The sequence below is a fragment of the Zea mays genome, chromosome 4 (assembly GCF_902167145.1).
Source record: "Zea mays cultivar B73 chromosome 4, Zm-B73-REFERENCE-NAM-5.0, whole genome shotgun sequence".
In the NCBI taxonomy this organism is placed as follows: domain Eukaryota; kingdom Viridiplantae; phylum Streptophyta; class Magnoliopsida; order Poales; family Poaceae; genus Zea; species Zea mays.
Window position 1 is genome coordinate 248,754,025 of NC_050099.1, and position 26,321 is coordinate 248,780,345.

The 26,321-nt window shown below is 49.1% G+C and overlaps 4 protein-coding genes and 1 non-coding gene across 5 annotated transcripts; 2 read left to right on the top strand and 3 right to left on the bottom strand.

Moving 5' to 3' along the window:
* Positions 1–141: 141 nt before the first annotated feature.
* On the bottom strand, positions 142–3,356 carry LOC100284583 (WW domain-containing oxidoreductase). The gene is made up of 8 exons (NM_001157478.2): positions 2,893–3,356; positions 2,420–2,540; positions 1,959–2,076; positions 1,704–1,840; positions 1,441–1,536; positions 1,182–1,274; positions 752–824; positions 142–644 (listed from the first exon to the last, which is right to left on the bottom strand). The coding sequence occupies exons 1-8, from the start codon at positions 3,207–3,209 to the stop codon at positions 376–378; spliced, it is 1,224 nt and encodes a 407-aa protein (NP_001150950.1). The 5' UTR covers positions 3,210–3,356; the 3' UTR covers positions 142–375.
* Positions 3,357–4,111: 755 nt separating this feature from the next.
* Positions 4,112–4,185, bottom strand: TRNAV-AAC (transfer RNA valine (anticodon AAC)). The gene has a single exon. It is a non-coding gene; the product is annotated as a tRNA-Val (tRNA).
* Positions 4,186–4,413: 228 nt separating this feature from the next.
* LOC103654977 (probable metal-nicotianamine transporter YSL8) lies at positions 4,414–7,085 on the top strand. Its single transcript, XM_008681795.3, has one exon. It carries the CDS (start codon positions 4,782–4,784, stop codon positions 6,834–6,836), a length of 2,055 nt encoding a protein of 684 aa, XP_008680017.1. The 5' UTR covers positions 4,414–4,781; the 3' UTR covers positions 6,837–7,085.
* Positions 7,086–7,266: 181 nt separating this feature from the next.
* LOC100280197 (uncharacterized) lies at positions 7,267–10,092 on the bottom strand. The gene is made up of 4 exons (NM_001153129.1): positions 9,542–10,092; positions 9,199–9,454; positions 8,872–9,006; positions 7,267–8,746 (listed from the first exon to the last, which is right to left on the bottom strand). The coding sequence occupies exons 1-4, from the start codon at positions 9,906–9,908 to the stop codon at positions 7,381–7,383; spliced, it is 2,124 nt and encodes a 707-aa protein (NP_001146601.1). The 5' UTR covers positions 9,909–10,092; the 3' UTR covers positions 7,267–7,380.
* Positions 10,093–11,466: 1,374 nt separating this feature from the next.
* On the top strand, positions 11,467–15,186 carry LOC732809 (Binding protein homolog 2). The gene is given in 8 exon segments (NM_001112424.2): positions 11,467–11,622; positions 12,237–12,504; positions 12,592–12,806; positions 12,896–13,138; positions 13,434–13,913; positions 14,008–14,162; positions 14,262–14,344; positions 14,424–15,186. Coding segments are annotated over 8 exon segments (1,992 nt in total). The 5' UTR covers positions 11,467–11,573; the 3' UTR covers positions 14,923–15,186.
* Positions 15,187–26,321: the final 11,135 nt, after the last annotated feature.

Consider the following 26,321-nt stretch of genomic DNA (forward strand, 5'->3'; position numbering starts at 1 on the left):
TTCCTGTTCTTGGTGTCCGAGATTTTGCCATTAGCTTTGTGAGACACATACATAGCAGGAAAAGAATTCGATGAACTAAATCTTTAAACCGTCTCTATAACGCCAGCAAAAAAGATGCTTGGTAGAGGGGGGAAAATGGACCCAGGATAAGTATCTCTTAATTTCTGTCTCAAGTATATCATTGATTAGGAATAGTCAAATAATGGGGGAGATGTGTTTCTACGCCTCCTTCACAACATCTTGCACACATACAGAAAAAGAGCAAAGATTGGTAGCTGTCAACAAATTCTTTTTCTCCCTTCCCTGTGTTTTCCTCCCTGCAAATTTAGGATCAAAATGACATAACAACCGAACAAACCACCTCTAAACTGCTAACTAAAAAGTTGTATCCTGTTGTCCGTAACGGCACTGAACTGATTCTCCGGCGATGAGCTTCTCCAGGGCATCCGGCGGAAGGCCGACCATCTCCAGTGTCTTCTCCCAGACCAGCTGCGAGGTCTCAAGATTGTGCGCTTCTTCAGACGCATTCATCGGACTACAGTCATAGTTAATGCAGGCACAAACTGGCCAGTCCTCCGACTTGAGCGTCTCGCAGTATTCCGGGACTTGGGGATCGGATGCTGCAAACAGTGCACTCCTAGAACCTGAACGGGACGCAAAACAGAACATTTGCGTGTATCAGAAGATGCACAAGCTGTTGACTGACTGACTGACGGGAGGTGACAGCACAAGTTCGGTAACTTGACTTTACCTTCTTGAGCGTCAAATATGAAGTAGGGAATCAAATGGTACGCGGCTACGACAATCTTAGGAAGATCTCTTGCCTGCGTCATGGGGACAAGTGTCAAGCTAACATTTATATACACACTTATACAGTGAGCAGAGGCAGATAGAAAGAAAGAACAGGTTGCTAAATTGTGGTCATCAGGATAAGTGATAAATGCACTTTGTTTAGGGAGCGGTAGAATAGAACTTACGATACATGTGAATCAATCATCCGACAATATATGCATCTTTTAAATTTGAGTTTTCTCCTCTATCATTGTGTTACAATTAATCATGAGCGGTAACTATCCAAACATCTAGATTTCTTGAGATGCGAATGTTGGGTAGGCATACATTTTATATATAATAACCCACCTCCTGAAACAGCACACAAATGAAATGGAAACGGAACTCACAACGTTCGTGTCGACAATTCCAGGAGAAGCGCAAACTACACCGATGCCAGCCTCTGCAGGAATTTTCTTGTGAAGCATGCTACTGAATTTTACCTGAGAGTGCAACAAGAAAGAGGAATTCAGATCTACTAGATTAGAGACACGTACTTTTGTTCTGATAGGACAGAGAAAATAAACAGTTCGAAGATACAAAAGGGGTACTAGCATTTCAAAGGGAGCGACTTTTTGTCAGCAGTCTTTAACCAAAAAAAAAAGTTACCTGTGCCAGCTTGCTATTTGAGTATCCTAACCAACTTCTATATTTATGTTTTCTCAAGTTCATATCTTCAGCGTCGACAAAACCTACAGTGTGCATCTGCGATTGGAAATACACGCAGGTCAGGTCGTGGTAATGTAGCCACAAAAGAATTGTAGAGTTGCAACTTCATTGATTCTAAACTGACATTGGAGTTCAAAAATATTTGCATCCATGGTAGAAAACCGTGCCTGCAGTACCACTAATGGTGAGGAAAGAGAACTCACGATCGAATTAACGTTAACAATTCTGCTGGGAGAACCTCGGAGAAGGGAAGGTATAAGCAGCATCGCCAGTAACGCAGGTGCAAGATGGTTCACTTGCATGTGTTCTTCATGTCCGTCCTTTGAGAAACGCTGGGGTTCTACATAGGATTGAAAAGGTTGATAGCTCTGGTACAGTTTAAAATACATGTCTAACTGAAACCTGAGATTTGGTATGTCAAAATCCGAACGGTTGGGTTAATGAATAATCCTGCAGACCTCCTATAGCGAAGATGCCAGCGTTGTTGATCAGCACGTGTAGGGGTGCCATACGAGCATTCCAAGCGTCAGCAAAATTTGCGACCGAGTCGAGGGAGAGTAGGTCAAGTTCCATCACCTTAAAAAAGAGTAAGGTGTAAACAATGTAAAATAGCAGACAACTAAACCAGATTTAGGGTTCTGAAGTTATGACTTGTAGGTTATCTAGGTGCACTCTCCATCTTTACGAATCATGATATGCATACACATAGGTAATATATGTAGTTAAGTACATAAATATTGCTTAATGTCATTTTAAACAAATAGCAGGAGCTCAGATTTACGTTTAAGTGCATCAGATTGGAAAACAACACAGTAATATGCCTGCAGGCACAATCCGGCCATGCCGTACAGAATTTAGGCGAGTTAAAAGAGCCTCGTTCACCATCCAGGGCCGCACAGCAAGTATCTTAAAAAATTACCTCAGCGTTTAGTGGTCTTCCTGTTTCTGAATTTTGGTTCTGCCACCTCTGAATCAAGTCTTGTGCCACCTTGGGCCTTCTAACAGCCATCACAACGTGTGCCCCAGCGAGAGCGAGCTGCCTGATGTGTCCATTATTAAGATATAAGGATCCAGTTAGTACCATCCTTTTGCACTCGCTTTCTCCCTCTACAGTTTACATATACAAGGGAGGAAAGCTGAAACGTCGGGTTGAACAAACGGGCACACAAAAAGTCAGCAACACTAATCACAGTGTACCCGGACACTAAACCGATCTGCTTCTGCTCTCGAATAAATTATCAGTCGTTCGAATGAAAAGGCAGGCAGCAGCTATCCTCGCGCAACGGCCGTCTAAAAGATCCGTCCACCACAAATTCACAATGGCATCTTGTGGCGTGTGGGCAGATGAAAACAAGACGAAGGGAGCGGGGGGGAGGAAAGCAGAGCAGGCACCTTGCGATCTCGAGCCCGATGCCGCTGGTGGCGCCGGTGACGACGACGGAGACGCCGTCGAGCGGGGGCAGCTCGAGCGGGTTGGCGAGGTGGCTGGCGGCGATGCGCTGGAATAGGAACTCCCCCACGACGGCCATCCACCCGCGGCCCCACTCCAGCCACCCGAGCGCGTCCCTCTTGCCGCGCCGCGGCTCCGCCCCCTCAGACGCCGTGCCGGCCTTGCCGTTGCCGGCGGCTGGATCGGGTCCTTGAGAGGCGGCGGCGCCCTCGTCCCCGTCCTCCGACGGCACGCGGCGGTGGCGCAGCTCGCCGGCCATGTGGGAGTGGGAGGGAGGAGGGAATCGAATCTTTGAGAGGCGTGGCGGTTTGTGGACTGGACGGCAGGAGGAGGACCCGACCGACCCCGACTAGGTGAAGCGGCCAACCGGGGGGTTTGGGTCGAGAACTCGAGATGGAGATCTGTGCTGCGAGTGCGACAGGGCTCTCCAGCTGTGCCCTCTTTTGGGCGTGTTTGGTTCAGCTTTTTTCTGACCAGCTTTTCTGAAAATCTGGCTGTGGAGAGAATCTGGCTGTGGGAAGAATCTGAGTATTGTGTGGATTACGTGCGGAGGAAGATGAAGTGGTCTAAAGGGTTCAGGATCTAGAAACCAACAGATTCCTACTATTATGACGATTCGACCGATTTTGTGTTCATGTTGATTTTGGATGGTTTTTACCAAAACGATTTTTATAGAAGCTGGCTGAAAAGCTGGGGCGTTTGGCGATCTGCAGCAGCTTTTGGTGGCCAGAAGCTGGAAAAAGCCCAAACAAACAGGGGCTTTGTGTGTGTGTGTGTGTGTGTCGGACATTCGTCATGTCGTCCATGTCCAAGGAGGTTGGAGGATTCATCATTCATCAATAATTCTTTCACGCTACTAGTATCTGTCCCTCTCTTTCGTTATTACCGTAAAAGGCCATGGCTTTCCGTTCGACGGTCCTAGCCACTCTTGTCGGCGTAAGTGCTCCACGGCTCCTGCTCTGCTGCAAGACCATGCCTTCGCTGGAAAATAAAAGCAAAAAAAAAAAAATTCAACTGGACTCTGCACCCATGCCTTCGCTGGAGCTGTTGCAGTGTTTCCTTGAACTCCAGCGGGAAAATAAAAGGCAAAAAAAGGAGAAATGCTCGAGACAAAACAGGAAAATGTTGCTAGGGAAACAAAAGTTTATAAAACAAAAAAATTGGCTTCGCCCGGGTTCGAACCGGAGACCTTCAGTGTGTTAGACTGACGTGATAACCAACTACACCACGAAACCTTCTTGTTACTTCTGCTGAATGTTTAGCTCTTGTTGAAGGCGGCGTATGTTGTCAATGGCACGCAGCCATGACTCTTGCCAAAAATAGGAAAAACCCGTACTACGGGCATGCAGCTGCACGGGATTGCATGACGACCGTCCGTTTGCGTGCCTACATACTCGCCCTGGAAAATGGTGACCACAAGAATGTAATCTTTTCTTCACCCCAAAAAGAAATAAAATAATTTTTTAAATTGCTAGGGGAGAGAGAAGAGAAGAGGAGTGTAGATTAATCAGTTTATTCGCAAGATTTCACTTTCCGGCGAGCAAGATCATACTAGGAAATCGCGCGCAATTATATGTCCCACAGCCAGGAATTAGCTCCGGTCCATCCTCCGCATTGCTTTCTCTTTCTCCCCACCTCCACCGCCCCTTCGCCATCGATCGCCCTGTCCCTGTCCGGCCGGCGGTGCATGTCATCTCGTACGTACGTCCAAGCTAGGCACCGTACGTACCAGCAGCAGGGTCGCCGGGGCAATCGCAGCGCCACCGGCGGAATCACGATCGAAGACGACCGCGCCGGCCGGTGTCGATAACAACAACAACAACAACAACTAATGGAGGGGTCAGAAGCGGCGGCGCGTGAGGCGCTGTCGACGGAGAAGGCGTTCGAGGGGGAGCGGCTGCCGGCGTGGTCGGAGCAGATCACTGTGCGCTCCGTGGTGGTGAGCACGGCGCTGGGCCTGTTCCTGAGCTTCATCGTGATGAAGCTGAACCTCACCTCCGGGATCGTGCCGTCGCTCAACATGTCGGCGGGCCTGCTCGCCTTCTTCCTGATGAAGACGTGGACCAGCGCGCTGGAGCGCTGCGGCGTCTTCCCCAAGCCCTTCACCCGGCAGGAGAACACCGTGGTGCAGACGTGCGTCATCTCCTGCTCCAGCATCGCCTTCAGCGGCGGCTTCGGCACCTACATCCTGGGCATGAGCAAGAAGATCGCCGAGGGCTTCGACGAGGCCAAGACCAGCATCAACGTGGAGGAGCCGTCGCTGGGCCGGATCATCGCCTTCCTCTTCCTCGTCAGCTTCGTGGGCCTCTTCTCCATCGTGCCGCTGCGCAAGATCATGATCATCAGCTACAAGCTCACGTACCCGAGCGGCTCCGCCACGGCGCACCTCATCAACAGCTTCCACACGCCGCAGGGCGCCATCCAGGCCAAGCAGCAGGTCTCCATCCTCTTCAAGTCCTTCGTCGGCAGCTTCCTCTGGTCCCTCTTCCAGTGGTTCTACTCCGCGGGGCCAGGCTGCGGCTTCAGCTCCTTCCCCACGTTCGGCATGGAGGCCTACCGCCGCCGCTTCTTCTTCGACTTCTCCGCCACCTACGTCGGCGTCGGCATGATCTGCCCCTACATCATCAACTTCTCGCTGCTGCTGGGCTCCGTCGTCTCCTGGGGCCTCATGTGGCCCTACATCGAGAGCAAGCGCGGCCTCTGGTACGACGCCGAGCTGCCGCGGAGCAGCCTCCACGGCCTCAACGGCTACCAGATCTTCATCTCCATCGCCATGATCATCGGCGACGGCCTCTTCAACTTCCTCTCCATCCTCGTCCGCACCTCCTACGACATGTACCTCAAGCGCACCCGCCCCGCCGAGGCCGCCGCCAAGCCCTTCGCGGGCGTCGACGTCACCGAGCGCCAGGCGCTCAGCTTCGACGACCGCCGCAGGACGCAGGTGTTCCTCAAGGACCAGATCCCTACGTCCATCGCCGCCGGCGCCTACGTGCTGCTGGCGGCCATCTCGGTGGTGGCCATCCCGCACATCTTCCGCCAGCTGCAGCCGAGGCACGTGGTGTGGGCCTACGTCGTGGCGCCCGTCTTCGCCTTCTGCAACGCCTACGGGACGGGGCTCACCGACTGGTCCCTCTCCAGCAGCTACGGCAAGCTGGCCATCTTCATCTTCGGCGCCAACGTGGGCGCCGCGGACGGCGGCGTGGTGGCGGGGCTGGCGGCGTGCGGACTCATGATGGGCATCGTCTCCACGGCGTCCGACCTCATCCAGGACTTCAAGACGGGGTACCTCACGCTGACCTCGCCGCGCTCCATGTTCGTGAGCCAGGTCATGGGCACGGGGCTGGGCTGCGTCATCAGCCCCGTCGTCTTCTGGATCTTCTACAAGGCGTACGACATCGGGATGGAGGAAGGCTACCCGGCGCCGTACGCCAAGATCTACCGGGGCATCGCGCTGCTAGGCGTCAACGGCTGGAACCAGCTGCCCAAGTACTGCCTCCGCTTCTGCCTCGCCTTCTTCCTGCTCGCCGTCGCCATCTGCGCGCTCAAGGAGGTGGCCAAGGCGCGGCGGTGGTGGGTGCAGGACTACATCCCGAGCGCGCTGGGAATGGCGGTGCCCTTCTTCCTCGGCTCGTTCTTCACCATCGACATGTGCGTCGGAAGCATCGTGCTGTACCTGTGGAGCAAGTCGGACCGGGTGAGGGCGCACATGTTCGCGCCGGCCGTCGCGTCGGGGCTCATCTGCGGCGACGGGATCTGGTCGCTGCCGTCGTCCATCCTCTCCCTGATCAACGTCAACCCGCCCATGTGCCTCAGGGTCTTCTCCGCCGACACAAACTACCAGGTTGAGGAGTTCCTCTGGACGCTGCGAAACCCAGCCGCCACATAAGAATAGCCTTTCCTTGTCCTGCTTCTTTTCTATATTGTCGTCGTCGTCTTCCTTCAATGTTGTTCGTCTCTCTGGTAGCTTTTTGTTGTTAGCCTTTAATTTTTTATGTATGTATGTATCTGTGTATTTCTTGTCTCGTCGTTACAGACAGCATGTAATGTACTAATGTGTACGTATGTACGTTGTGCGTCATTATTTTTCTCTTGTACGTCGACTTGTAGAAGAAGCTGGTGATTGGTCCTATATATATCCTCGTGTAAAACAAAAACACAGCATCCGTTCATGTAAAAAAAACGTCGAGTAGTTTGTGCGCTTCTTAATACCTCGATTAGGTTGTAATCAAAGTGAAGCTAGTATGGGGATGCAAACTTCTTCTGACATGTCTAAGTTGTGTGTGCGAGCGAGCAACACTACTCAAATGTGCAAATGAAATCTATATTCACTCACAATTTTAGACTACAACGACGAGTTTGCAAGTAGATACAACCCACAACTACGGAATGGGTTCCCTCCTATGATACATTGCATACATGCACGGAGCTAGCTATGTCACAGGCAGTGTAGCTAAGAAGGCATCTAGCTTTACATTATCGGTACGAGACATGAACTTGATGCAGATGGGCGCCCGCGCATGCATGAGTGCCATCGTGGATGACAAGAGCATCCCTAGCCCGTCCCCACAGATCATCCCTGACGCCACCGCCATCGAGAACGTCGGCGCCTTGCTAGGGTCGGCACGCCTCCACAGGTACAGCACCAAGCTCCCGACGAACATGTCGATGGGTATGCGCGCCGGCACCACAAAGGCGATGGCCACACAGATGATGCTCGGAATGTAGCGTGCCACACGCCAGCGCTTCCACATGGCCACCTCCCTGAACACGCTGAGCGCGAGCGCCAGCGCGAAGAAGAGCTTGCAGAGCCAGAGGCTGTGCATGGGTATCCCGTCCTGCCCGGCGCTCAGCATGGCGATGCTGCGGTACACTCGGGCGTAGGGCGCGTCGAAGACGTCGGTGTCGCCGTTCTGCACCACCCTGTAGAAGGCCCAGAACATGACCGGGTTGACGACGCACCCGAGCGCCGTGCCGATGGCCTGGCTGATGAACACGGTGTGCGGCGAGGTCAGCGTCAGGTACCCCGTCTTGAGGTCCTGCATCAGGTTGTTGGCGTTGGACATGGTCCCCATCACGATCCCACAGGCCACGAGGCCGGCGACGACGCCGCCGTCGTTGCGCCCCACGCTGGAGCCCACGAGCACCATGGCGAGCTTGCCGTAGGTGCTCGACAGGTTCATGTCCGTCACGCCGAAGGCGTACGCGTCGCAGAACGCGACGACCGGCGCGGCGAGGTAGATGAGGGCGACGTGCGCGCGCCGCATCTGCGGGTAGAGGTACGGTATGGCGGCGACGGAGACCATCGACAGGAGGACGTAGCACGCGATGTTGACCGAGTTGGATATATGGTCCCGCAGAAACACCTGCGCCCGGCGGCGATCATCGAAGCTCTTCTTCGGTTGCTCGGCAGCAGCGTTGAGGCAGTGGAACGGTAGCGGCTGCGTGTCACCGTCGTCGGCTTCACTACCGCCACCGCAGCCGCCGCCTTGGATTATTATCGGCTGCTGCCTGCTGCGCCTCTTGCGCATGGTGTGCAGCGTGTACGCCACGATGGACAGGAAGTTGAAGAGGCCGTCGGCGAGTATCATGGAGACGCCGATGAACACCTTGTAGCCCCTGATGCCGCTGAGGCTGCTGGGGCTGAGGTGCGAAGAGTACCAGACGCCCGCCTTGGTCGCGAGGTACGGCGAGACGAGCCCCCACGAGACGACGCTCCCGATGAACATGGACACGGTGATGGTGTACGGGCACAGCATGCCGATGCCGATGTTGGACATGGAGAAGTCGAAGTAGAATCTGGCCGGCCAACAAGATGCAGTCGTTGTTAGTTAGTTCCATGCATACATTTTTCTTTTTGAGGTAATACATACATGATACATGCACAAGGTTTAATAGGGTATATATTAATTTGTGACACCTACCCGTGTTTATATGCCTCGAGGCCAAAGATAGGGAACACTCCGAAGCCACAGCCCTTTGCAGCAGCGAAAAACCACTGGAACATGTTCCACAGCATGGTTCCTCCCAGTGACCTAAACAGCATCTCCACTTGCTGTCTGTAATAATAACAAGTAATTAATATAAATCGTCATCAAGGTGCAGTGCGTGGTGACAACATAACCAAATTAATTACAAAAATCATGCATGCATATATATATATATATATATATATATATATATATATATATATATATATATATATATATATATATATATATACTTGTTTGATAAACTAAACGACCACGTGCCTTGCCTTACTGGCTCCCTGAGGGGTGTGGAAGCTGTTGATGAGGTGCGCCGTGGCCATTCCGTTAGGGTACGTGAGGCGGTGCCGGATGATCATGACCTTCCTGAACGGCATGAGGACGAACATGCCGGAGAAACTGACGAGGAAGAGGAAAGCAACCGTTCGGCCAATGCTCGGCTCCACGATGTTCTTGCCGTCCCTGACGTCTCCTCCGGCCGCGTTCTTGCCCATGGCGAGGATGTACGTGCCAAACCCTCCTGAAGAATTGAACGCCATATGCATGAAGTTTTGTTTTTATTTGCAAATGCATGCAGAGTGCATATATAGAGAGATACGGTACGTACCGCTGAATGTTATTGCAGAGCAGGCGACAACGCACGTCTGGATGACGGTGTTCTCCTGGCGCGTGAATGGCAGCTGGTGTGGCACCTGGAAGCAGCAGTCGAGGGCACGGATCCACGCCCGGACGAGGTAGAAGCCGACGAGGCCAGCCGGGACGGTGAGCGACGGGAGGAAGCCCGAGTTGAGGCTGATCTTCATGGCGACGGCGCAGAGGGCGACGCCCAGGATGAAGCTGGCCGCTATCGCCCGTGCCGTGATCGTCTCCGACAAGGATGGGATCGGGTCTGCCTCGAACGCGCGCTCCGTCGACACGCCTTCCTGCGTATGCTGCCCGTCGTCCACTTGCTCCATTGCATGTGTTGTATTCATTATTATTATTATTATTATTATTATTATTATTGTATCATAGGAGGGTTACGTACTAATTAGATTCCTCCCATAGATATGATGGAACAAATAAAAGGGTTTGATTGTTGGTTTGATTCTGTGTGCATGTCTTGGTCTATTAAGTCATTAGTTAATAAACCAAGACATACGCACAGAATCAAATCAAATGTGACGGGTGCAATAGGAGGGAACCAAGGGGGAGAGGCGGCCTTTTATACGAAGCCAACTAGTTAATTAAGGAAGGCCGTTCGTTCCTTCTAAGTATAGCATACATGTTTTGCTTACTTTAATTAGCTTGCCCCCCCTCTTTTTTTCATGGTCGTGCTTTTTTGCCCCTTTTTTTGATGGTGTAATCTATAGCACCATGGCATTAAATTAGCGCACCTACAATATTAATTAGAGCATGACATGATTGATGACAAACCAAAGTGCAACAGACTACCCAAGCAGGCATGCATGTACAGCACCAAAGGAGATGACAGAAACGGCCGGATGTGTTGCTATCTACGTTGCTACTAAGAATAGCAGGGATATATAAAGAATGTTTGTAGCATTAACTATTTGCTACAGAAACTTGTACACGCATAACTAAGGCAAGCATCCTAGTTTTAAAGAAATTCAGTTTCTATCTTCAGTTTTTAGAATTTGGTTTATGCAAAAAAAAACTGATTAATTGTATTTAGAACCACCTCGGCTTTTTATAAACTGGTTTTAACTAAAGGAGAGAATAGCTCCTTGATTTTTAAGAGACCAGGATTTCAGTTTCTATAAACTGAGATATAAATTAGTATGTTTGGAAACAACTCAACCAATTTCTTAAAAACATGGTGCTTCCTAAGCCACTCACATGTGCGCACCTTTTTCTGTCACAAAACGAACAGAAGTTTTGTTCTCGTGTGTGCTTAGAGTAGTGGACACATATGCCGGATCTCAATCTAATAAAATCCAATAATTTATCATCTAGGTTGATGAACTAAAAATTCAAAAAAATAGAGCGGATATAATATCTAATTATATATCTTTTCTTCATGATACTAGTAACAGCCAAGTACAAGGTTCAAAACACATATTTATTATCGATTTTAATAAAATCTACATTCCCTTCCTAATTCATACGAGATGGAAGCTGCGTAGTATTGCTTTGCTACAAGTTTTTTTTTTCCTCCTCAAAAAAGAAACGAGGAGGAGACCTTGTGGTGGGGCCCATACGTCAGTTGGCTGGTAGAGCAGGGCGCGGTTCCAGGCCGTTCCTTCCCGACCACTCGGAGCAGCACAAGGAGTCTGCCCCCGCCACGCGACCCAACCAATGGCGCGACTCCGCACGGTCCGAGGCCAACGGGGCCGTCGGATGGGTGTGACGGACGGCCGCGGCTATCCCAGCACAAAGAACCGCGCGATTGGCTCGGGCGTCCACGCGTCCCGCTCCTACTGGTCCAGGTGGGACTCGTGACGTCCAAGCCAACGCGACGGGCGCAGCGAGACCCCGAGCCACCCGAGTTTAAAACCCGTCCCCGTCTCCGTCAGACAGACTCGACTCGTCAGCAAGCAGTTCGAAACAAGGATCGATCCAGGAGCTTCCAGAAGGCGAGGAGGAAGAGGGAGAAGGGCGCGCGCGCGCGCAGCGTTCAAGTGGTGCTGGTGTCGGCCATGGATCGGGTTCGTGGATCCGCGTTCCTGCTCGGCGTCCTGCTCGCAGGTACCACATGCTCGTGCGATTCGGTTTCTCTTAAGTATTTGTTTGTTTGTTTGTTTGTTTTGTTATTATATACTGTGAGATGTGAGATGAGATCTGGTGCTGGGGTTATATTTGGTAGTGGCGTAGTGCCCTGAGATGGCTCGAGCTCGATCTGCTTGAGATGTTATGTTTGGATCATGAATTGAGGAGTGGGTGGGTGCTACCGATGACGGGACACCGTGGACTGTTCATGTGATCTAGAATGTTTCTAGGTAGTATTTCCCTGATCTAATTGGTAAGTACTCATCCCCTGAAACTGAGTCGCGTTCACTCCGACTGAGTTACATACATTAGCTAGCGAATTAGCGATTTCAGACTTCATTGCTGCCTCGATCCGTGACTGCTTCGACAGGATCATGGTATTAGAAGAGAATCTAATGGTGTGGGAGCAGACTGTCATTCTCATTTCATGTCCTAAACATTCAGTGAACTAACTTATAATCGAACTAGATATAGGTGGTAGTGTGTGTGAATAATTGAAATGTGCTGAATGCTCTGTACTGATGTCTAATGCTACTTCAGAGATAATACATGATCAGTGTCCCTTAATCATTATTCTTCTGTATTTATGGCAGGATCCCTGTTCGCGTTTTCAGTTGCTAAGGAGGAGACCAAGAAGCTCGGCACCGTGATCGGTATCGATCTCGGAACCACCTACTCCTGTGTGGGTGTGTACAAGAACGGACATGTCGAGATCATCGCCAATGACCAGGGTAACCGTATCACACCCTCATGGGTTGCCTTCACCGATAGCGAGAGGCTCATCGGTGAGGCTGCCAAGAACCAGGCAGCTGTCAACCCTGAGAGGACCATCTTTGACGTCAAGCGTCTCATCGGAAGAAAGTAGTGCCTCTCTCCCACAATTGCTTCTATTATTTCGTCTCGCTGTGGGTTATGTCTGGCGTCTTACCTGTAATGCCCATTGCTTAGGTTTCAGGATAAGGAAGTCCAGAGGGACATGAAACTTGTCCCCTACAAGATTATTAACAAGGATGGCAAGCCATACATTCAGGTCAAGATCAAGGATGGGGAGAACAAGGTCTTCAGCCCTGAGGAGATCAGTGCCATGATTCTTGGCAAGATGAAGGATACTGCTGAGGCGTACCTTGGCAAGAAGATCAACGATGCTGTCGTCACTGTCCCTGGTTAGTAACTGAACCATTCTGCTGGTTACCTCTAGTAGTTGTTATGTAAAAATGTGGTGGCTTACTTCCTTATGTTTTGTTTTTTGCAGCATACTTCAATGATGCGCAGAGGCAGGCAACCAAGGATGCTGGTGTCATTGCCGGCCTCAATGTTGCTAGGATCATCAATGAGCCAACTGCTGCTGCTATTGCCTATGGTTTGGACAAGAAGGGTGGCGAGAAGAACATCCTTGTCTTTGACCTTGGTGGTGGTACTTTTGATGTCAGTATCTTGACCATTGATAACGGTGTGTTTGAGGTGCTGGCCACCAATGGTGACACCCATCTTGGAGGTAAGAGATAGCTATCCTATATTATTTTCAGATGCTTGTGTTTGATATATTAAAACTCATGATGATGCCATGTATTCATAGGATTTGTTGATCTGAATCTGAATGGTTAATGTTGCCAGATATATTGATATAATTATAAAGGCTATCTGCATTCAAAGTTTATGATGCATGCATACCTTGAATCTGCACTGTGTATTTAGAAGTTACATGGACACACTTGCTTTTAGTGTTGAGCACATTTCCTGTGAGCTTGCATATCTATTTCTGACTTGAACTGTATCACCTCTTCATTCAGGTGAGGATTTTGACCAGAGGATCATGGAATACTTCATCAAGTTGATCAAGAAGAAGTACAGCAAGGACATCGGCAAGGACAACCGTGCTCTTGGAAAGCTGAGGAGGGAAGCTGAGCGTGCCAAGAGAGCCCTTAGCAACCAGCACCAGGTCCGAGTTGAGATCGAGTCCCTCTTTGACGGGACCGACTTCTCGGAGCCGCTGACCCGTGCCAGGTTTGAGGAGCTGAACAACGATCTGTTCCGCAAGACTATGGGCCCTGTCAAGAAGGCCATGGAGGACGCTGGCCTTGAGAAGAGCCAGATCCACGAGATCGTCCTGGTTGGTGGAAGCACCAGGATTCCCAAGGTCCAGCAGCTCCTGAAGGACTACTTCAATGGCAAGGAGCCCAACAAGGGTGTGAACCCTGATGAGGCTGTTGCCTTTGGTGCCGCGGTGCAGGGAAGCATCTTGAGCGGCGAGGGTGGTGACGAGACAAAAGGTTCGGTGCTCTTTCACTAGTGCTATAGCTGGGTGTTTTTTTTTCTTGTAAGTGGTCATCCTGCTTACATAAGTGTGATTTTGCCTTGATGCAGATATCCTCCTCCTTGATGTGGCTCCTCTCACCCTGGGTATTGAGACCGTCGGTGGAGTCATGACCAAGTTGATCCCGAGGAACACTGTCATCCCGACCAAGAAGTCGCAGGTGTTCACCACCTACCAGGACCAGCAGACCACTGTCTCCATCCAGGTAAGGACGCGCATCCTGCTCCTGTCTTCTCTGCATTGTCAGCTGCGTGCTTGGTAGTAATATGACCTGTTTGTTTTGTCTTGTGATCCAAACATACAGGTCTTTGAGGGTGAGCGCAGCATGACCAAGGACTGCCGTCTTCTGGGCAAGTTCGACCTCAATGGCATTCCGTCAGCTCCGAGGTGCGTTGCTGCTGCTCATCTTTTTGTTGAATGGCCGATTGAATCCAGTGTTGTCTGATGAACGAATTGAACTGTGCAGGGGCACACCCCAGATCGAGGTGACCTTCGAGGTGGACGCCAACGGTATCCTGAACGTGAAGGCGGAGGACAAGGGCACGGGCAAGTCGGAGAAGATCACGATCACGAACGAGAAGGGGCGGCTGAGCCAGGAGGAGATCGACCGCATGGTGCGGGAGGCGGAGGAGTTCGCGGAGGAGGACAAGAAGGTGAAGGAGCGGATCGACGCCCGCAACCAGCTGGAGACGTACGTGTACAACATGAAGAACACGGTGGGCGACAAGGACAAGCTCGCGGACAAGCTGGAGGCGGAGGAGAAGGAGAAGGTGGAGGAGGCCCTCAAGGAGGCGCTCGAGTGGCTGGACGACAACCAGTCCGCCGAGAAGGAGGACTACGAGGAGAAGCTCAAGGAGGTGGAGGCCGTGTGCAACCCCATCGTGTCGGCCGTATACCAGCGGTCGGGCGGCGCCCCCGGTGGTGATGCCGACGGCGGCGTCGACGACGACCACGACGAGCTGTAGATGGTGGTGGGGAGCGGTGACGTGGAGTGCCGGGAACCAAGCCAAATTTTGTAATGGTGTTTAGGGGGGAGGGTGGTGGACAAAAAAACTAATCTTGGTGCTGCTCTGCCAATAGACGGGCTGAGCATAGAACTTTTTTTCCCTTCTACTTCCTTGTGATTGTTCTTTTTATAGAGGATTCGCATTGCAGTGTAATGTAAAAAAAAGAAGACGCGCTTCTGAAACTTGTTACTACAAGTTAATAATGAAATGGTGCATTGCATCACAGTGTAATGATTGATATGAGTACAGGACGGGAAAGCCCAAAGCCGAGCAGTGCAATCTGCTTGGGACTTGGATTACATTATTACAAACAAGGCTAGCACATGAGGAGGTGATGAGACGTGGGCTCTGATGTTATGGTCCAGGCCGAATGAGATTGAATTTAATTGTAAGCCTTTTTTTTCCTGGGCTGGGCTAGTTTAATTCGACTTTCCCATATTGCCAACATCTTCGCATGCATGCAATACCATGCATATTAGCCTTGTAAGATAGGAGATGCAAATTTATTGTGTATAATAAATCTCATCTTTCTACTCTGAACGTTTTTTTACTCACTCGTCTACATCAGAAATACAACCTATAAATATTTGTTTTATTATATGACCAACAATAATATGCAAATATGTTCCACGTACAACTATTTATATATACAAGCAAAGCCTAATGAGTAATGATAATGGGTATACATTTTGATAGAAAGTAATTTGTGATACTATTACAATACCTCAGCGTACATGTATATAGGCATTGTGGACATGCCCACTTGCCATATTACAATCCCTTTCCATATTACAATCCAACACTTCCCCGCAGTCTAAACTGGGAGGACCGCGAACATTAAGACTGGACCTAAACTCCGTGAATACGGATGTCGGCAAACCTTTCGTGAAGATGTCGGCGTACTGAGACGTAGTGGGAACGTGCAGGACGCGGACTTCACCTAGGGCGACTCGCTCTCTGACGAAGTGGAGGTCGATCTCAATATGCTTGGTTCGCTGATGTTGAACCGGGTTGGTGGAGAGATAAACGGCGCTGACATTATCACAATAAACCACTGTAGCACGACGGAGTGGACAACGAAGCTCAAGGAGGAGCTGACGCAGCCAGCTGGCTTCGGCGACTCCATTCGCGACTGCTCGATATTCCGCCTCTGCACTGGACCGGGACACTGTGGGCTGTCTCTTGGAGGACCAGGAGATGAGATTGTCCCCAAAGAACACCGCATAACCTGAGGTGGATTTGCGAGTGTCGGGACATCCCGCCCAATCTGCATCGGTGTAGACTGTGAGATCAGCTGGAGAGGTCCGGTGAAGGTGCAACCCGAGATCCAAAGTACCCTGAAGATACCGAAGAATGCGCTTGAGTGCACTTAAATGAGGTTCTCGGGGATCATGCATGTACAAGCAGACTTGCTGAACTGCATAGGCTATATCTGGCCTGGTGAAGGTGAGGTATTGAAGAGCCCCAGCAAGACTGCGGTACTGGCTGGGATCAGAGACAGAAGCACCATCAGCAGGGAGTTTCGAGTGAGTATCCACAGGAGTGCTGCTTGCCTTGCAGTTATTCATATCAGCTCGCTCCAGTATCTCCAGCATATATTGGCGCTGAGAGAGAAAAAGACTGTCACCGCGGCGCTGGACGCTGACACCCAGAAAGTGGTGGAGAGGCCCCATGTCTGTCATAGAAAATTCCCGGCGGAGAGCTGCGATAATCCGGTGAAGAAAACTCGGAGATGAAGCAGTAAGAACAATATCATCAACATATAGCAGGAGAAAAGCCACATCAGCACCTCTGTAGTAGATGAACAGCGACGTGTCGGACTTGGCCTCAACAAACCCAAGAGAGGTGATGTGAGAGGCAAAGCGATTGTGCCAGGCGCGAGGAGCTTGCTTCAAACCATAGAGTGACTTGTTCAGACGGCAGACATGATTTGGCTTGGCGGAGTCAACAAACCCAGTAGGCTGGACACAGTAGACTGTCTCATTCAGGTTGCCATGGAGAAAGGCATTCTTCACATCCAGTTGGTGAATTGGCCATGAGCGAGACAGAGCCAGGGTGAGAACAACTCGGATGGTGTCTGGTTTCACAACTGGACTGAAAGTTTCGTCGTAGTCAATGCCCGGGCGTTGTGTAAACCCGCGAAGGACCCAGCGAGCTTTGTAGCGGTCAAGAGAGCCATCAGACTTGAACTTATGACGAAAAACCCACTTGCCGGTAACTAGGTTGATGCCAGGAGGGCGAGGCACCAAGGTCCAGGTGTCATTGGCCTGCAGAGCGTCGAACTCGGCCTGCATAGCCTGACGCCAGGCCGGGTCCGAGAGAGCTGTGCGAACGGATGACGGTAGCGGAGAGGTGGCCGTGACCGTCGTGCTGAGGTTGAGACGGTCCACGGGTTGTCGGAGGCCGTCCTTGCCACGAGTGCGCATGCTGTGCACATTGGTGACGGGGACGATCGTCGTTGGAGCAGTGGCGACGGTGCGGCCGGTGGTCCGTCCGGTGTCACTGGCAACAACCTGGGACGCGGAGTCCGCAGGGGCAGCGACACCAGCCGGATTGGTGGAGGGACCGCCCTGGTCGGGCTGACCGCCGTGGCTGAGCGGGCCGAGACCAGTGGTGCCCAGGTCACTGCAGCCGCCCAGACCACGGCCGGGTTGGCTGCCATTGCCGCGTCCACCTTGGCTGCTGGACGAGGCAGTAGAGTGAGGGCCGCCGGCTGTCCCAGGTGCGGCATCCATGCCTCCAGGGAGACGTGTACCTGCATTCACAACTCTTGGCCAAATAGGCGAAGAGGAATCATCAGTATCGTCCAGGAACGCTAGTGTGGTGGAATTCTGGGGGGAGGTGGACATCTCGGTGAAGGGAAACAGCGTCTCGTCGAACACAACATGACGAGAGACGATGATCCGGTTAGAGTGGAGGTCGAGACATCGATATCCCTTATGGTCCGAGGAATACCCGAGGAAAACACACAGGGATGAGCGAGGTGATAGTTTGTGTGGAGCTACAGAGGATTGGTTGGGATAGCAGGCGCAGCCAAAAACACGAAGGTGAGTGTAAGATGGCTGAGTGCCGTGGAGAGCGAAAAAGGGGGTATGGCCGTCTAGGGTTTTAGTGGGATGACGATTGAGGAGGTAGGTGGCGGTGTGGAGAGAGTCAGCCCAATAAACCGAAGGAAGACTAGCCTGAAACAGAAGGGACCGCACAATGTTGTTGATTGTGCGAAGAATGCGTTCTGCACGTCCGTTCTGTTGGGAGGTGTATGGGCACGACATCCGAAGAATGACCCCGTGAGTGAGGAAGAACGTGCGGGCCGAGGAGTGATCGAACTCGCGACCATTGTCGCACTGAACTGCCTTGATGGAAGAGTCAAACTGCGTGCGAACATGAGAGAAAAAGTTAGAAATGACACTGAAAGTTTCGGACTTAAGACGTAAAGGAAAAGTCCAGGTGTAGTGAGTGCAGTCATCGAGAATGACTAAATAATTGATAGTCGCCTAGAGGGGGGGTGAATAGGGCGAAACTGAAATTTACAAATATAAACACAACTACAAGCTGGGTTAGCGTTAGAATTATAAACGAGTCCGAGAGAGAGGGCGCAAAACAAATCCCAAGCGAATAAGCAAGTGAGACACGGAGATTTGTTTTACCGAGGTTCGGTTCTTGCAAACCTACTCCCCGTTGAGGAGGCCACAAAGGCCAGGTCTCTTTCAACCCTTCCCTCTCTCAAACGGTCCCTCGGACCGAGTGAGCTTCTCTTCTCAAATCAAAGCCGGGAACAAAACTTCCCCGCAAGGGCCACCACACAATTGGTGCCTCTTGCCTTGATTACAATGGAGTCGTGATCTTAAGAACAAGTGAGAAAGAAAAGAAGCAATCCAAGCGCAAGAGCTCAAATGAACACGGCAAATCACTCTCACTAGTCACTAGGGCTTAGTGTGGAATTGGAGAGGATTTGATCTCTTTAGTGTGTCTAGAATTGAATGCTAGAGCTCTTGTAGTAGTTGAGAAGTAGAAAACTTGGATGCAATGAATGGTGGGGTGGTTGGGGTATTTATAGCCCCAACCACCAAATGTGGCCGTTGGTGGAGCTGTCTGTTCGATGGCGCACCGGACAGTCCGGTGCACACCGGACAGTCCGGTGCCCCCTGCCACGTCATCACTGCCGTTGGATTCTGACCGTTGGAGCTTCTGACTTGTGGGCCCGCCTGGGTGTCCGGTGCACACCGGACAGGTACTGTTTGATGTCCGGTGTGCCAGCATGGGCGATTCTGACTTCTGCGCGCGCAGAGGGCGCATTAAATGCGCGGCAGAGAGCCGTTGGCGCGGAGATGACCGTTGCTTCGGAGGCGCACCGGACAGTCCGGTGCACACCGGACAGTCCGGTGAATTTTAGCGGGCTAGCCGTTGGCGTTTCCCGAAGCTGGCGAGTTCCTGAGGCCGACCTCCCTTGGCGCACCGGACACTGTCCGGTGTACACCGGACAGTCCGGTGAATTATAGCCGAGTCGCCCTGGAAATTCCCGAAGGTGGCGAGTTTGAGTCTGAGTCCCCTGGTGCACCGGACAGGTACTGTTCACTGTCCGGTGGCACACCGGACAGTCCGGTGCGCCAGACCAGGGGTGCCTTCGGTTGTCCCTTTGCTCCTTTATTGAATCCAAAACTTGGTCTTTTTATTGGCTGAGTGTGAACCTTTTACACCTGTATAATCTATACACTTGGGCAAACTAGTTAGTCCAAAGATTTGTGTTGGGCAATTCAATCACCAAAATTATTTAGGACTTAGGTGTAAGCCTAATTCCCTTTCAATCTCCCCCTTTTTGGTGATTGATGCCAACACAAACCAAAGCAAATATAGAAGTGCATAATTGAACTAGTTTGCATAATGTAAGTGTAAAGGTTGCTTGGAATTTAGCCAATATAACTACTTACAAGATATGCATGGAATGTTCCTTTCTATTTAGTATTTTGGACCACGTTTGCACCACATGTTTTGTTTTTGCAAAATTTTTGTAAATTCATTTCAAAGATCTTTTGCAAGTAGTCAAAGGTAAATGAATAAGAGTTTGCAAAGCATTTTCAAGATTTGAAATTTTCTCCCCCGGTTTCAAATGCTTTTCTTTTGACTTAACAAAACTCCCCCTAAAAGAGATCCTCCTCTTAGTGTTCAAGAGGGTTTTGATATACCATTTTGAAATACTATTTTCTCTCCCTTTTGAACACAATAGGATCTCAATTGATAAATACTTCTTGGAAAACATTAAGTTTCGAAATTGGTGGTGGTGCGGTCCTTTTGCTTTGGGCTCATTTCTCCCCCTTTTTGGCATGAATCGCCAAAAACGGAATCATTAGGGCCCTTAGGTACTATCTTCCCCTTTGGTCATAAGTAAATGAGTTAAGACTATACCAAAGACGAAGTCCTTTTGCTTTGAAATCTCATTTCTCCCCAAAGAATAGAGAGATGCTTGGAGTGATGGCGAAGTATGAGTTACGGAGTGGAAGCCTTTGTCTTTGCCGAAGACTCCAATTCTCTTTCAATATACCTATGACTTGGTGTGAAATAGACTTGAAGACACATTAGTCATAGCATATAAAGGATATATAATCAAAGGTATTCAAATGAGCTATGTGTGCAAGCTAGCAAAAGAAATTTCTAGAATCAAGAATATTGAGCTCATGCCTAAGTCTGGTAAAAGATTGTTCATCAAGAGGCTTGGTAAAGATATCGGCTAATTGATCTTTAGTGTTAATGTAAGAAATCTCGATATCTCCCTTTTGTTGGTGATCCCTAAGAAAATGATACCGAATGGCTATGTGCTTAGTGCGGCTATGCTCGACGGGATTGTCGGCCATTTTGATTGCACTCTCATTATCACATAGCAAAGGGACTTTGGTTAATTTGTAACCGTAGTCCCGCAGGGTTTGCCTCATCCAAAGCAATTGCGCGCAACAATGGCCTGCGGCAATGTACTCGGCTTCGGCGGTGGAAAGAGCGACCGAATTTTGCTTCTTTGAAGCCCAAGACACTAAGGATCTTCCCAAGAACTGGCAAGTCCCCGATGTGCTCTTCCTATTGATTTTACACCCCGCCCAATCGGCATCCGAGTAACCAATCAAATCAAATGTGGATCCCCGAGGGTACCAAAGCCCAAACTTAGGAGTATAAGCCAAATATCTCAATATTCGTTTTACGGCCGTAAGGTGTGATTCCTTAGGGTCGGATTGGAATCTTGCACACATGCAAACGGAAAGCATAATGTCCGGTCGAGATGCACATAAATAAAGCAATGAACCAATCATCGACCGGTATACCTTTTGATCCACGGACTTACCTCCCGTGTCGAGGTCGAGATGTCCATTAGTTCCCATGGGTGTCTTGATGGGTTTGGCATCCTTCATCCCAAACTTGGTTAGAATGTCTTGAGTGTACTTCGTTTGGCTAATGAAGGTGCCCTCTTGGAGTTGCTTGACTTGGAATCCTAGAAAATACTTCAACTCCCCCATCATCGACATCTCGAATTTCTGTGTCATGATCCTACTAAACTCTTCACATGTAGACTCGTTAGTAGACCCAAATATAATATCATCAACATAAATTTGGCATACAAACAAGTCATTTTCAAGAGTTTTAGTAAAGAGTGTAGGATCGGCCTTGCCGACTTTGAAGCCATTAGCAATAAGGAAATCTCTTAGGCATTCATACCATGCTCTTGGGGCTTGCTTGAGCCCATAAAGCGCCTTAGAGAGTCTATAAACATGGTTAGGGTACTCACTGTCTTCAAAGCCGGGAGGTTGCTCAACATAGACTTCTTCCTTGATTGGTCCGTTGAGGAAGGCACTTTTCACGTCCATTTGATAAAGCTTAAAGCCATGGTAAGTAGCATAGGCCAATAATATGCGAATTGACTCAAGCCTAGCTACGGGTGCATAGGTTTCACCAAAATCCAAACCTTTGACTTGTGAATACCCCTTGGCCACGAGTCGAGCTTTGTTCCTTGTCACCACACCATGCTCATCTTGCTTGTTGCGGAAGACCCATTTGGTTCCTACAACATTTTGGTTAGGACGTGGAACTAGATGCCATACCTCGTTCCTTGTGAAATTGTTGAGCTCCTCTTGCATCGCCACCACCCAATCCGAATCTTGAAGTGCTTCCTCTACCCTGTGTGGCTCAATAGAGGAAACAAAAGAGTAATGTTCACAAAAATGTGCAACACGAGATCGAGTGGTTACCCCCTTATGAATGTCGCCGAGGATGGTGTCGACGGGGTGATCTCGTTGGATTGCTTGGTGGACTCTTGGGTGTGGCGGTCTTGGTTCTTCCTCATCCTCCTTTTCTTGATTATTTTCATCTCTCCCTTGATCATTGCTATTATCTTGAGGTGGCTCATCTTCTTGATTTTGCCCTTCATCAACTTGAGCCTCATCCTCATTTTGAGTTGGTGGGGATGCTTGCATGGAGGAGGATGGTTGATCTTGTGCATTTGGAGGCTCTTCGGATTCCTTAGGACACACATCCCCAATGGACATGTTCCTTAGCGCGATGCATGGAGCCTCTTCATTACCTATCTCATCAAGATCAACTTGCTCTACTTGAGAGCCGTTAGTTTCATCAAACACAACGTCACATGAGACTTCAACTAGTCCAGTGGACTTGTTAAAGACCCTATATGCCCTTGTGTTTGAGTCATAACCAAGTAAAAAGCCTTCTACAGTTTTAGGAGCAAATTTAGATTTTCTACCTCTTTTAACAAGAATAAAGCATTTGCTACCAAAAACTCTAAAATATGAAATGTTGGGCTTTTTACCGGTCAGGAGTTCATATGATGTTTTCTTGAGGATTCGGTGAAGATATAACCGGTTGATGGCGTAGCAGGCGGTGTTGACCGCTTCGGCCCAAAACCGGTCCGGTGTCTTGTACTCATCAAGCATGGTTCTTGCCATGTCCAATAGAGTTCGATTCTTCCTCTCCACTACACCATTTTGTTGTGGAGTGTAGGGAGAAGAGAACTCATGCTTGATGCCCTCCTCCTCAAGGAAGCCTTCAATTTGAGAGTTCTTGAACTCCGTCCCATTGTCGCTTCTTATTTTCTTGATCCTTAAGCCGAACTCATTTTGAGCCCGTCTCAAGAATCCCTTTAAAGTCTCTTGGGTTTGAGATTTTTCCTGTAAAAAGAATACCCAAGTGAAGCGAGAATAATCATCCACTATTACAAGACAATACTTACTCCCGCCGATGCTTATGTAAGCAATCAGGCCGAATAGATCCATGTGGAGTAGCTCAAGCGGTCTGTCGGTCGTCATGATGTTCTTGTGTGGATGATGGACTCCAACTTGCTTTCCCGCCTGGCATGCGCTACAAATCCTGTCTTTCTCAAAATGAACATTTGTTAATCCTAAAATGTGCTCTCCCTTTAGAAGCTTATGAAGATTCTTCATCCCAACATGGGCTAGTCGGCGGTGCCAGAGCCAACCCATGTTAGTCTTAGCAATTAAGCATGTGTCGAGCTCAGCTCTATCAAAATCTACTAAGTATAGCTGACCCTCTAACACACCCTTAAATGCTATTGAATCATCACTTCTTCTAAAGACAGTGACACCTAATCAGTAAAAAGACAGTTGTAGCCCATTTGACATAATTGAGAAACGGAAAGCAAATTGTAATCTAAAGAGTCTACAAGAAAAACATTGGAAATAGAATGGTCAGGAGATATAGCAATTTTACCCAATCCTTTGACCAAACCTTGATTTCCATCCCCGAATGTGATAGCTCGTTGGGGATCTTGGTTTTTCTCATATGAGGAGAACATCCTTTTCTCCTCTGTCATGTGGTTTGTGCACCCGCTGTCGAGTATCCAATTTGAGCCCCCGGATGCATAAACCTACAAAACAATTTTAGTTCTTGACTTTAGGTACCCAAATGGTTTTGGGTCCTTTGGCATTAGACACAAGAACTTTGGGTACCCAAACACAAGTCCTTGACCCCTTGTGCTTGCCCCCAACATATTTGGCAGCTACTTTGCCGGATTTGTTAGTCAACACATAAGAAGCATCAAAAGTTTTAAATGAAATAGCATGATCATTTGATGCATTAGGAGTTTTCTTTCTAGGCAACTTGGAACGGGTTGGTTGCCTAGAGCTAGATGTCTCACCCCTATACATAAAAGCATGGTTAGGGCCAGAGTGAGACTTCCTAGAGTGAATTCTCCTAATTTTGCTCTCGGGATAACCGGCAGGGTACAAAATGTAACCCTCGTTATCCTGAGGCATGGGAGCCTTGCCCTTAACAAAGTTAGACAAATTTTTAGGAGGGGCATTAAGTTTGACATTGTCTCCCCTTTGGAAACCAATGCCATCCTTAATGCCAGGGCGTCTCCCATTATAAAGCATGTTACGAGCAAATTTAAATTTCTCATTCTCTAGGTTGTGCTCGGCAATTTTTGCATCTAGTTTTGCTATATGATCATTTTGTTGTTTAATTAAAGCCATATGATCAAGAATAGCATTAACATCAATATCTCTACATCTAGTGCAAATAGAAACATGCTCAACATTAGATGTAGAGGGTTTGCAAGATTTAAGTTCTACAACCTTAGCATGCAACATTTCATTCTTAGTTCTAAGGTCGGAAATGGTAGCATTGCAAACATCAAAATCTCTAGCCTTAGCAATCAAATTTTCATTCTCTAATCTAAGACTAGCAAGAGAAATGTTTAATTCTTCAATCTTAGCAAGCAAATCATCATTATTATTTCTAGGATTGGGAATTGAAACATTACAAACATGAGAATCAACCTTAGCATTTAAACTAGCATTTTCATTTCTAAGGTTGTCAATCATCTCACGGCAAGTGCTTAGCTCACTAGATAATTTTTCACATTTTTCTACTTCTAGAGCATAAGCCTTTTTAACCTTAACATGTCTCTTGTTTTCTTTAATTAGACAATCCTCTTGGGAGTCCAAAAGGTCATCCTTTTCATGAATAGCACTAACTAATTCATTTAATTTTTCTTTTTGCTCCATGTTAAGATTTGCAAAGAGAATACGCAAATTATCCTCCTCATCACTATTATTATCATCACTAGAAGACTCATATTTAGTGGAGGAGTTAGATTTAACCTTCTTCCGTTTGCCGTCCTTTGCCATGAGGCACTTGTGGCCGACGTTGGGGAAGAGAAGTCCCTTGGTGACGGCGATGTTGGCGGCGTCCTCGTCGTCGGAGGAGTCGCTTGAGCTCTCGTCGGAGTCCCACTCGCGACAGACATGGGCATCGCCGCCCTTCTTCTTGTAATACCTCTCCCTCTCCTTTCTTCTCCCCTTCTTGTCATCGCCTCGGTCACTGTCACTAGATATAGGACATTTAGCAATAAAATGACCGGGCTTACCACACTTGTAGCAAACCTTCTTGGAGCGGGACTTGTAATCCTTCCCCCTCCTTTGCTTGAGGATTTGGCGGAAGCTCTTGATGACGAGCGCCATTTCCTCATTGTCGAGCTTGGAGGCGTCTATGGGTTGTCGACTTGGTGTAGACTCCTCCTTCTTCTCCTCCGTTGCCTTGAATGCAACGGGTTGAGCTTCGGATGTGGTGGCATCATCAAGCTCGTTGATCTTCCTCGAGCCTTCGATCATGCACTCAAAACTTACAAAATTCCCGATAACTTCCTCGGGGGTCATTTTAGTATATCTAGGATTACCACGAATTAATTGAACTTGAGTAGGGTTAAGGAAAATGAGTGATCTTAGAATAACCTTAACCACCTCGTGGTCATCCCACTTTACGCTCCCGAGGTTGCGCGCTTGGTTCACCAAAGTCTTGAGCCGATTGTACATGTGTTGTGGCTCCTCCCCTTTGCGAAGCCGGAACCGACCGAGCTCCCCCTCAATCGTTTCCCGCTTGGTGATTTTGGTGAGCTCATCACCTTCATGCGCGGTTTTGAGTAAATCCCAAATCTCCTTTGCGTTCTTCAACCCTTGAACTTTGTTATACTCCTCTCTACTCAAAGAGGCTAGGAGTATTGTTGTTGCTTGAGAGTTGAAGTGCTCGATTTGGACCACCTCATCCTCATCATAGTTCTCATCCCCTACGGATGGTACCTGCGCACCAAACTCAACAACATCCCATATGCTTTTGTGGAGCGAGGTTAGATGAAATCGCATTAAATCGCTCCACCTAGCGTAATCTTCACCATCAAAAGTTGGTGGTTTGCCTAATGGGACGGAAAGTAAAGGTGTATGTTTGGAAATGCGAGGATAGCGTAGGGGGATCTTACTATACTTCTTGCGCTCTTGGCGCTTAGAAGTGACGGAGGGCGCATCGGAGTCGGAGGTAGAAGTTGATGAAGTGTCGGTCTCGTAGTAGAC

Coding starts and splice junctions, on each gene's coding strand:
- LOC100284583 (NM_001157478.2), bottom strand. CDS start 3,209: ATGGCCGGCGAGCTGCGCCACCGCCGCGTGCCGTCGGAGGACGGGGAC. Junction 1,537..1,703: donor TTGTTAACGTTAATTCGATC/GTGAGTTCTCTT, acceptor TTCCAATCGCAG/ATGCACACTGTAGGTTTTGT. Junction 825..1,181: donor GAATTGTCGACACGAACGTT/GTGAGTTCCGTT, acceptor CCCATGACGCAG/GCAAGAGATCTTCCTAAGAT.
- LOC100280197 (NM_001153129.1), bottom strand. CDS start 9,908: ATGAATACAACACATGCAATGGAGCAAGTGGACGACGGGCAGCATACG. Junction 9,007..9,198: donor CAGGGAGCCAGTAAGGCAAG/GCACGTGGTCGT, acceptor TTATTATTACAG/ACAGCAAGTGGAGATGCTGT. Junction 8,747..8,871: donor CTCGAGGCATATAAACACGG/GTAGGTGTCACA, acceptor TTGGCCGGCCAG/ATTCTACTTCGACTTCTCCA.
- LOC103654977 (XM_008681795.3), top strand. CDS start 4,782: ATGGAGGGGTCAGAAGCGGCGGCGCGTGAGGCGCTGTCGACGGAGAAG.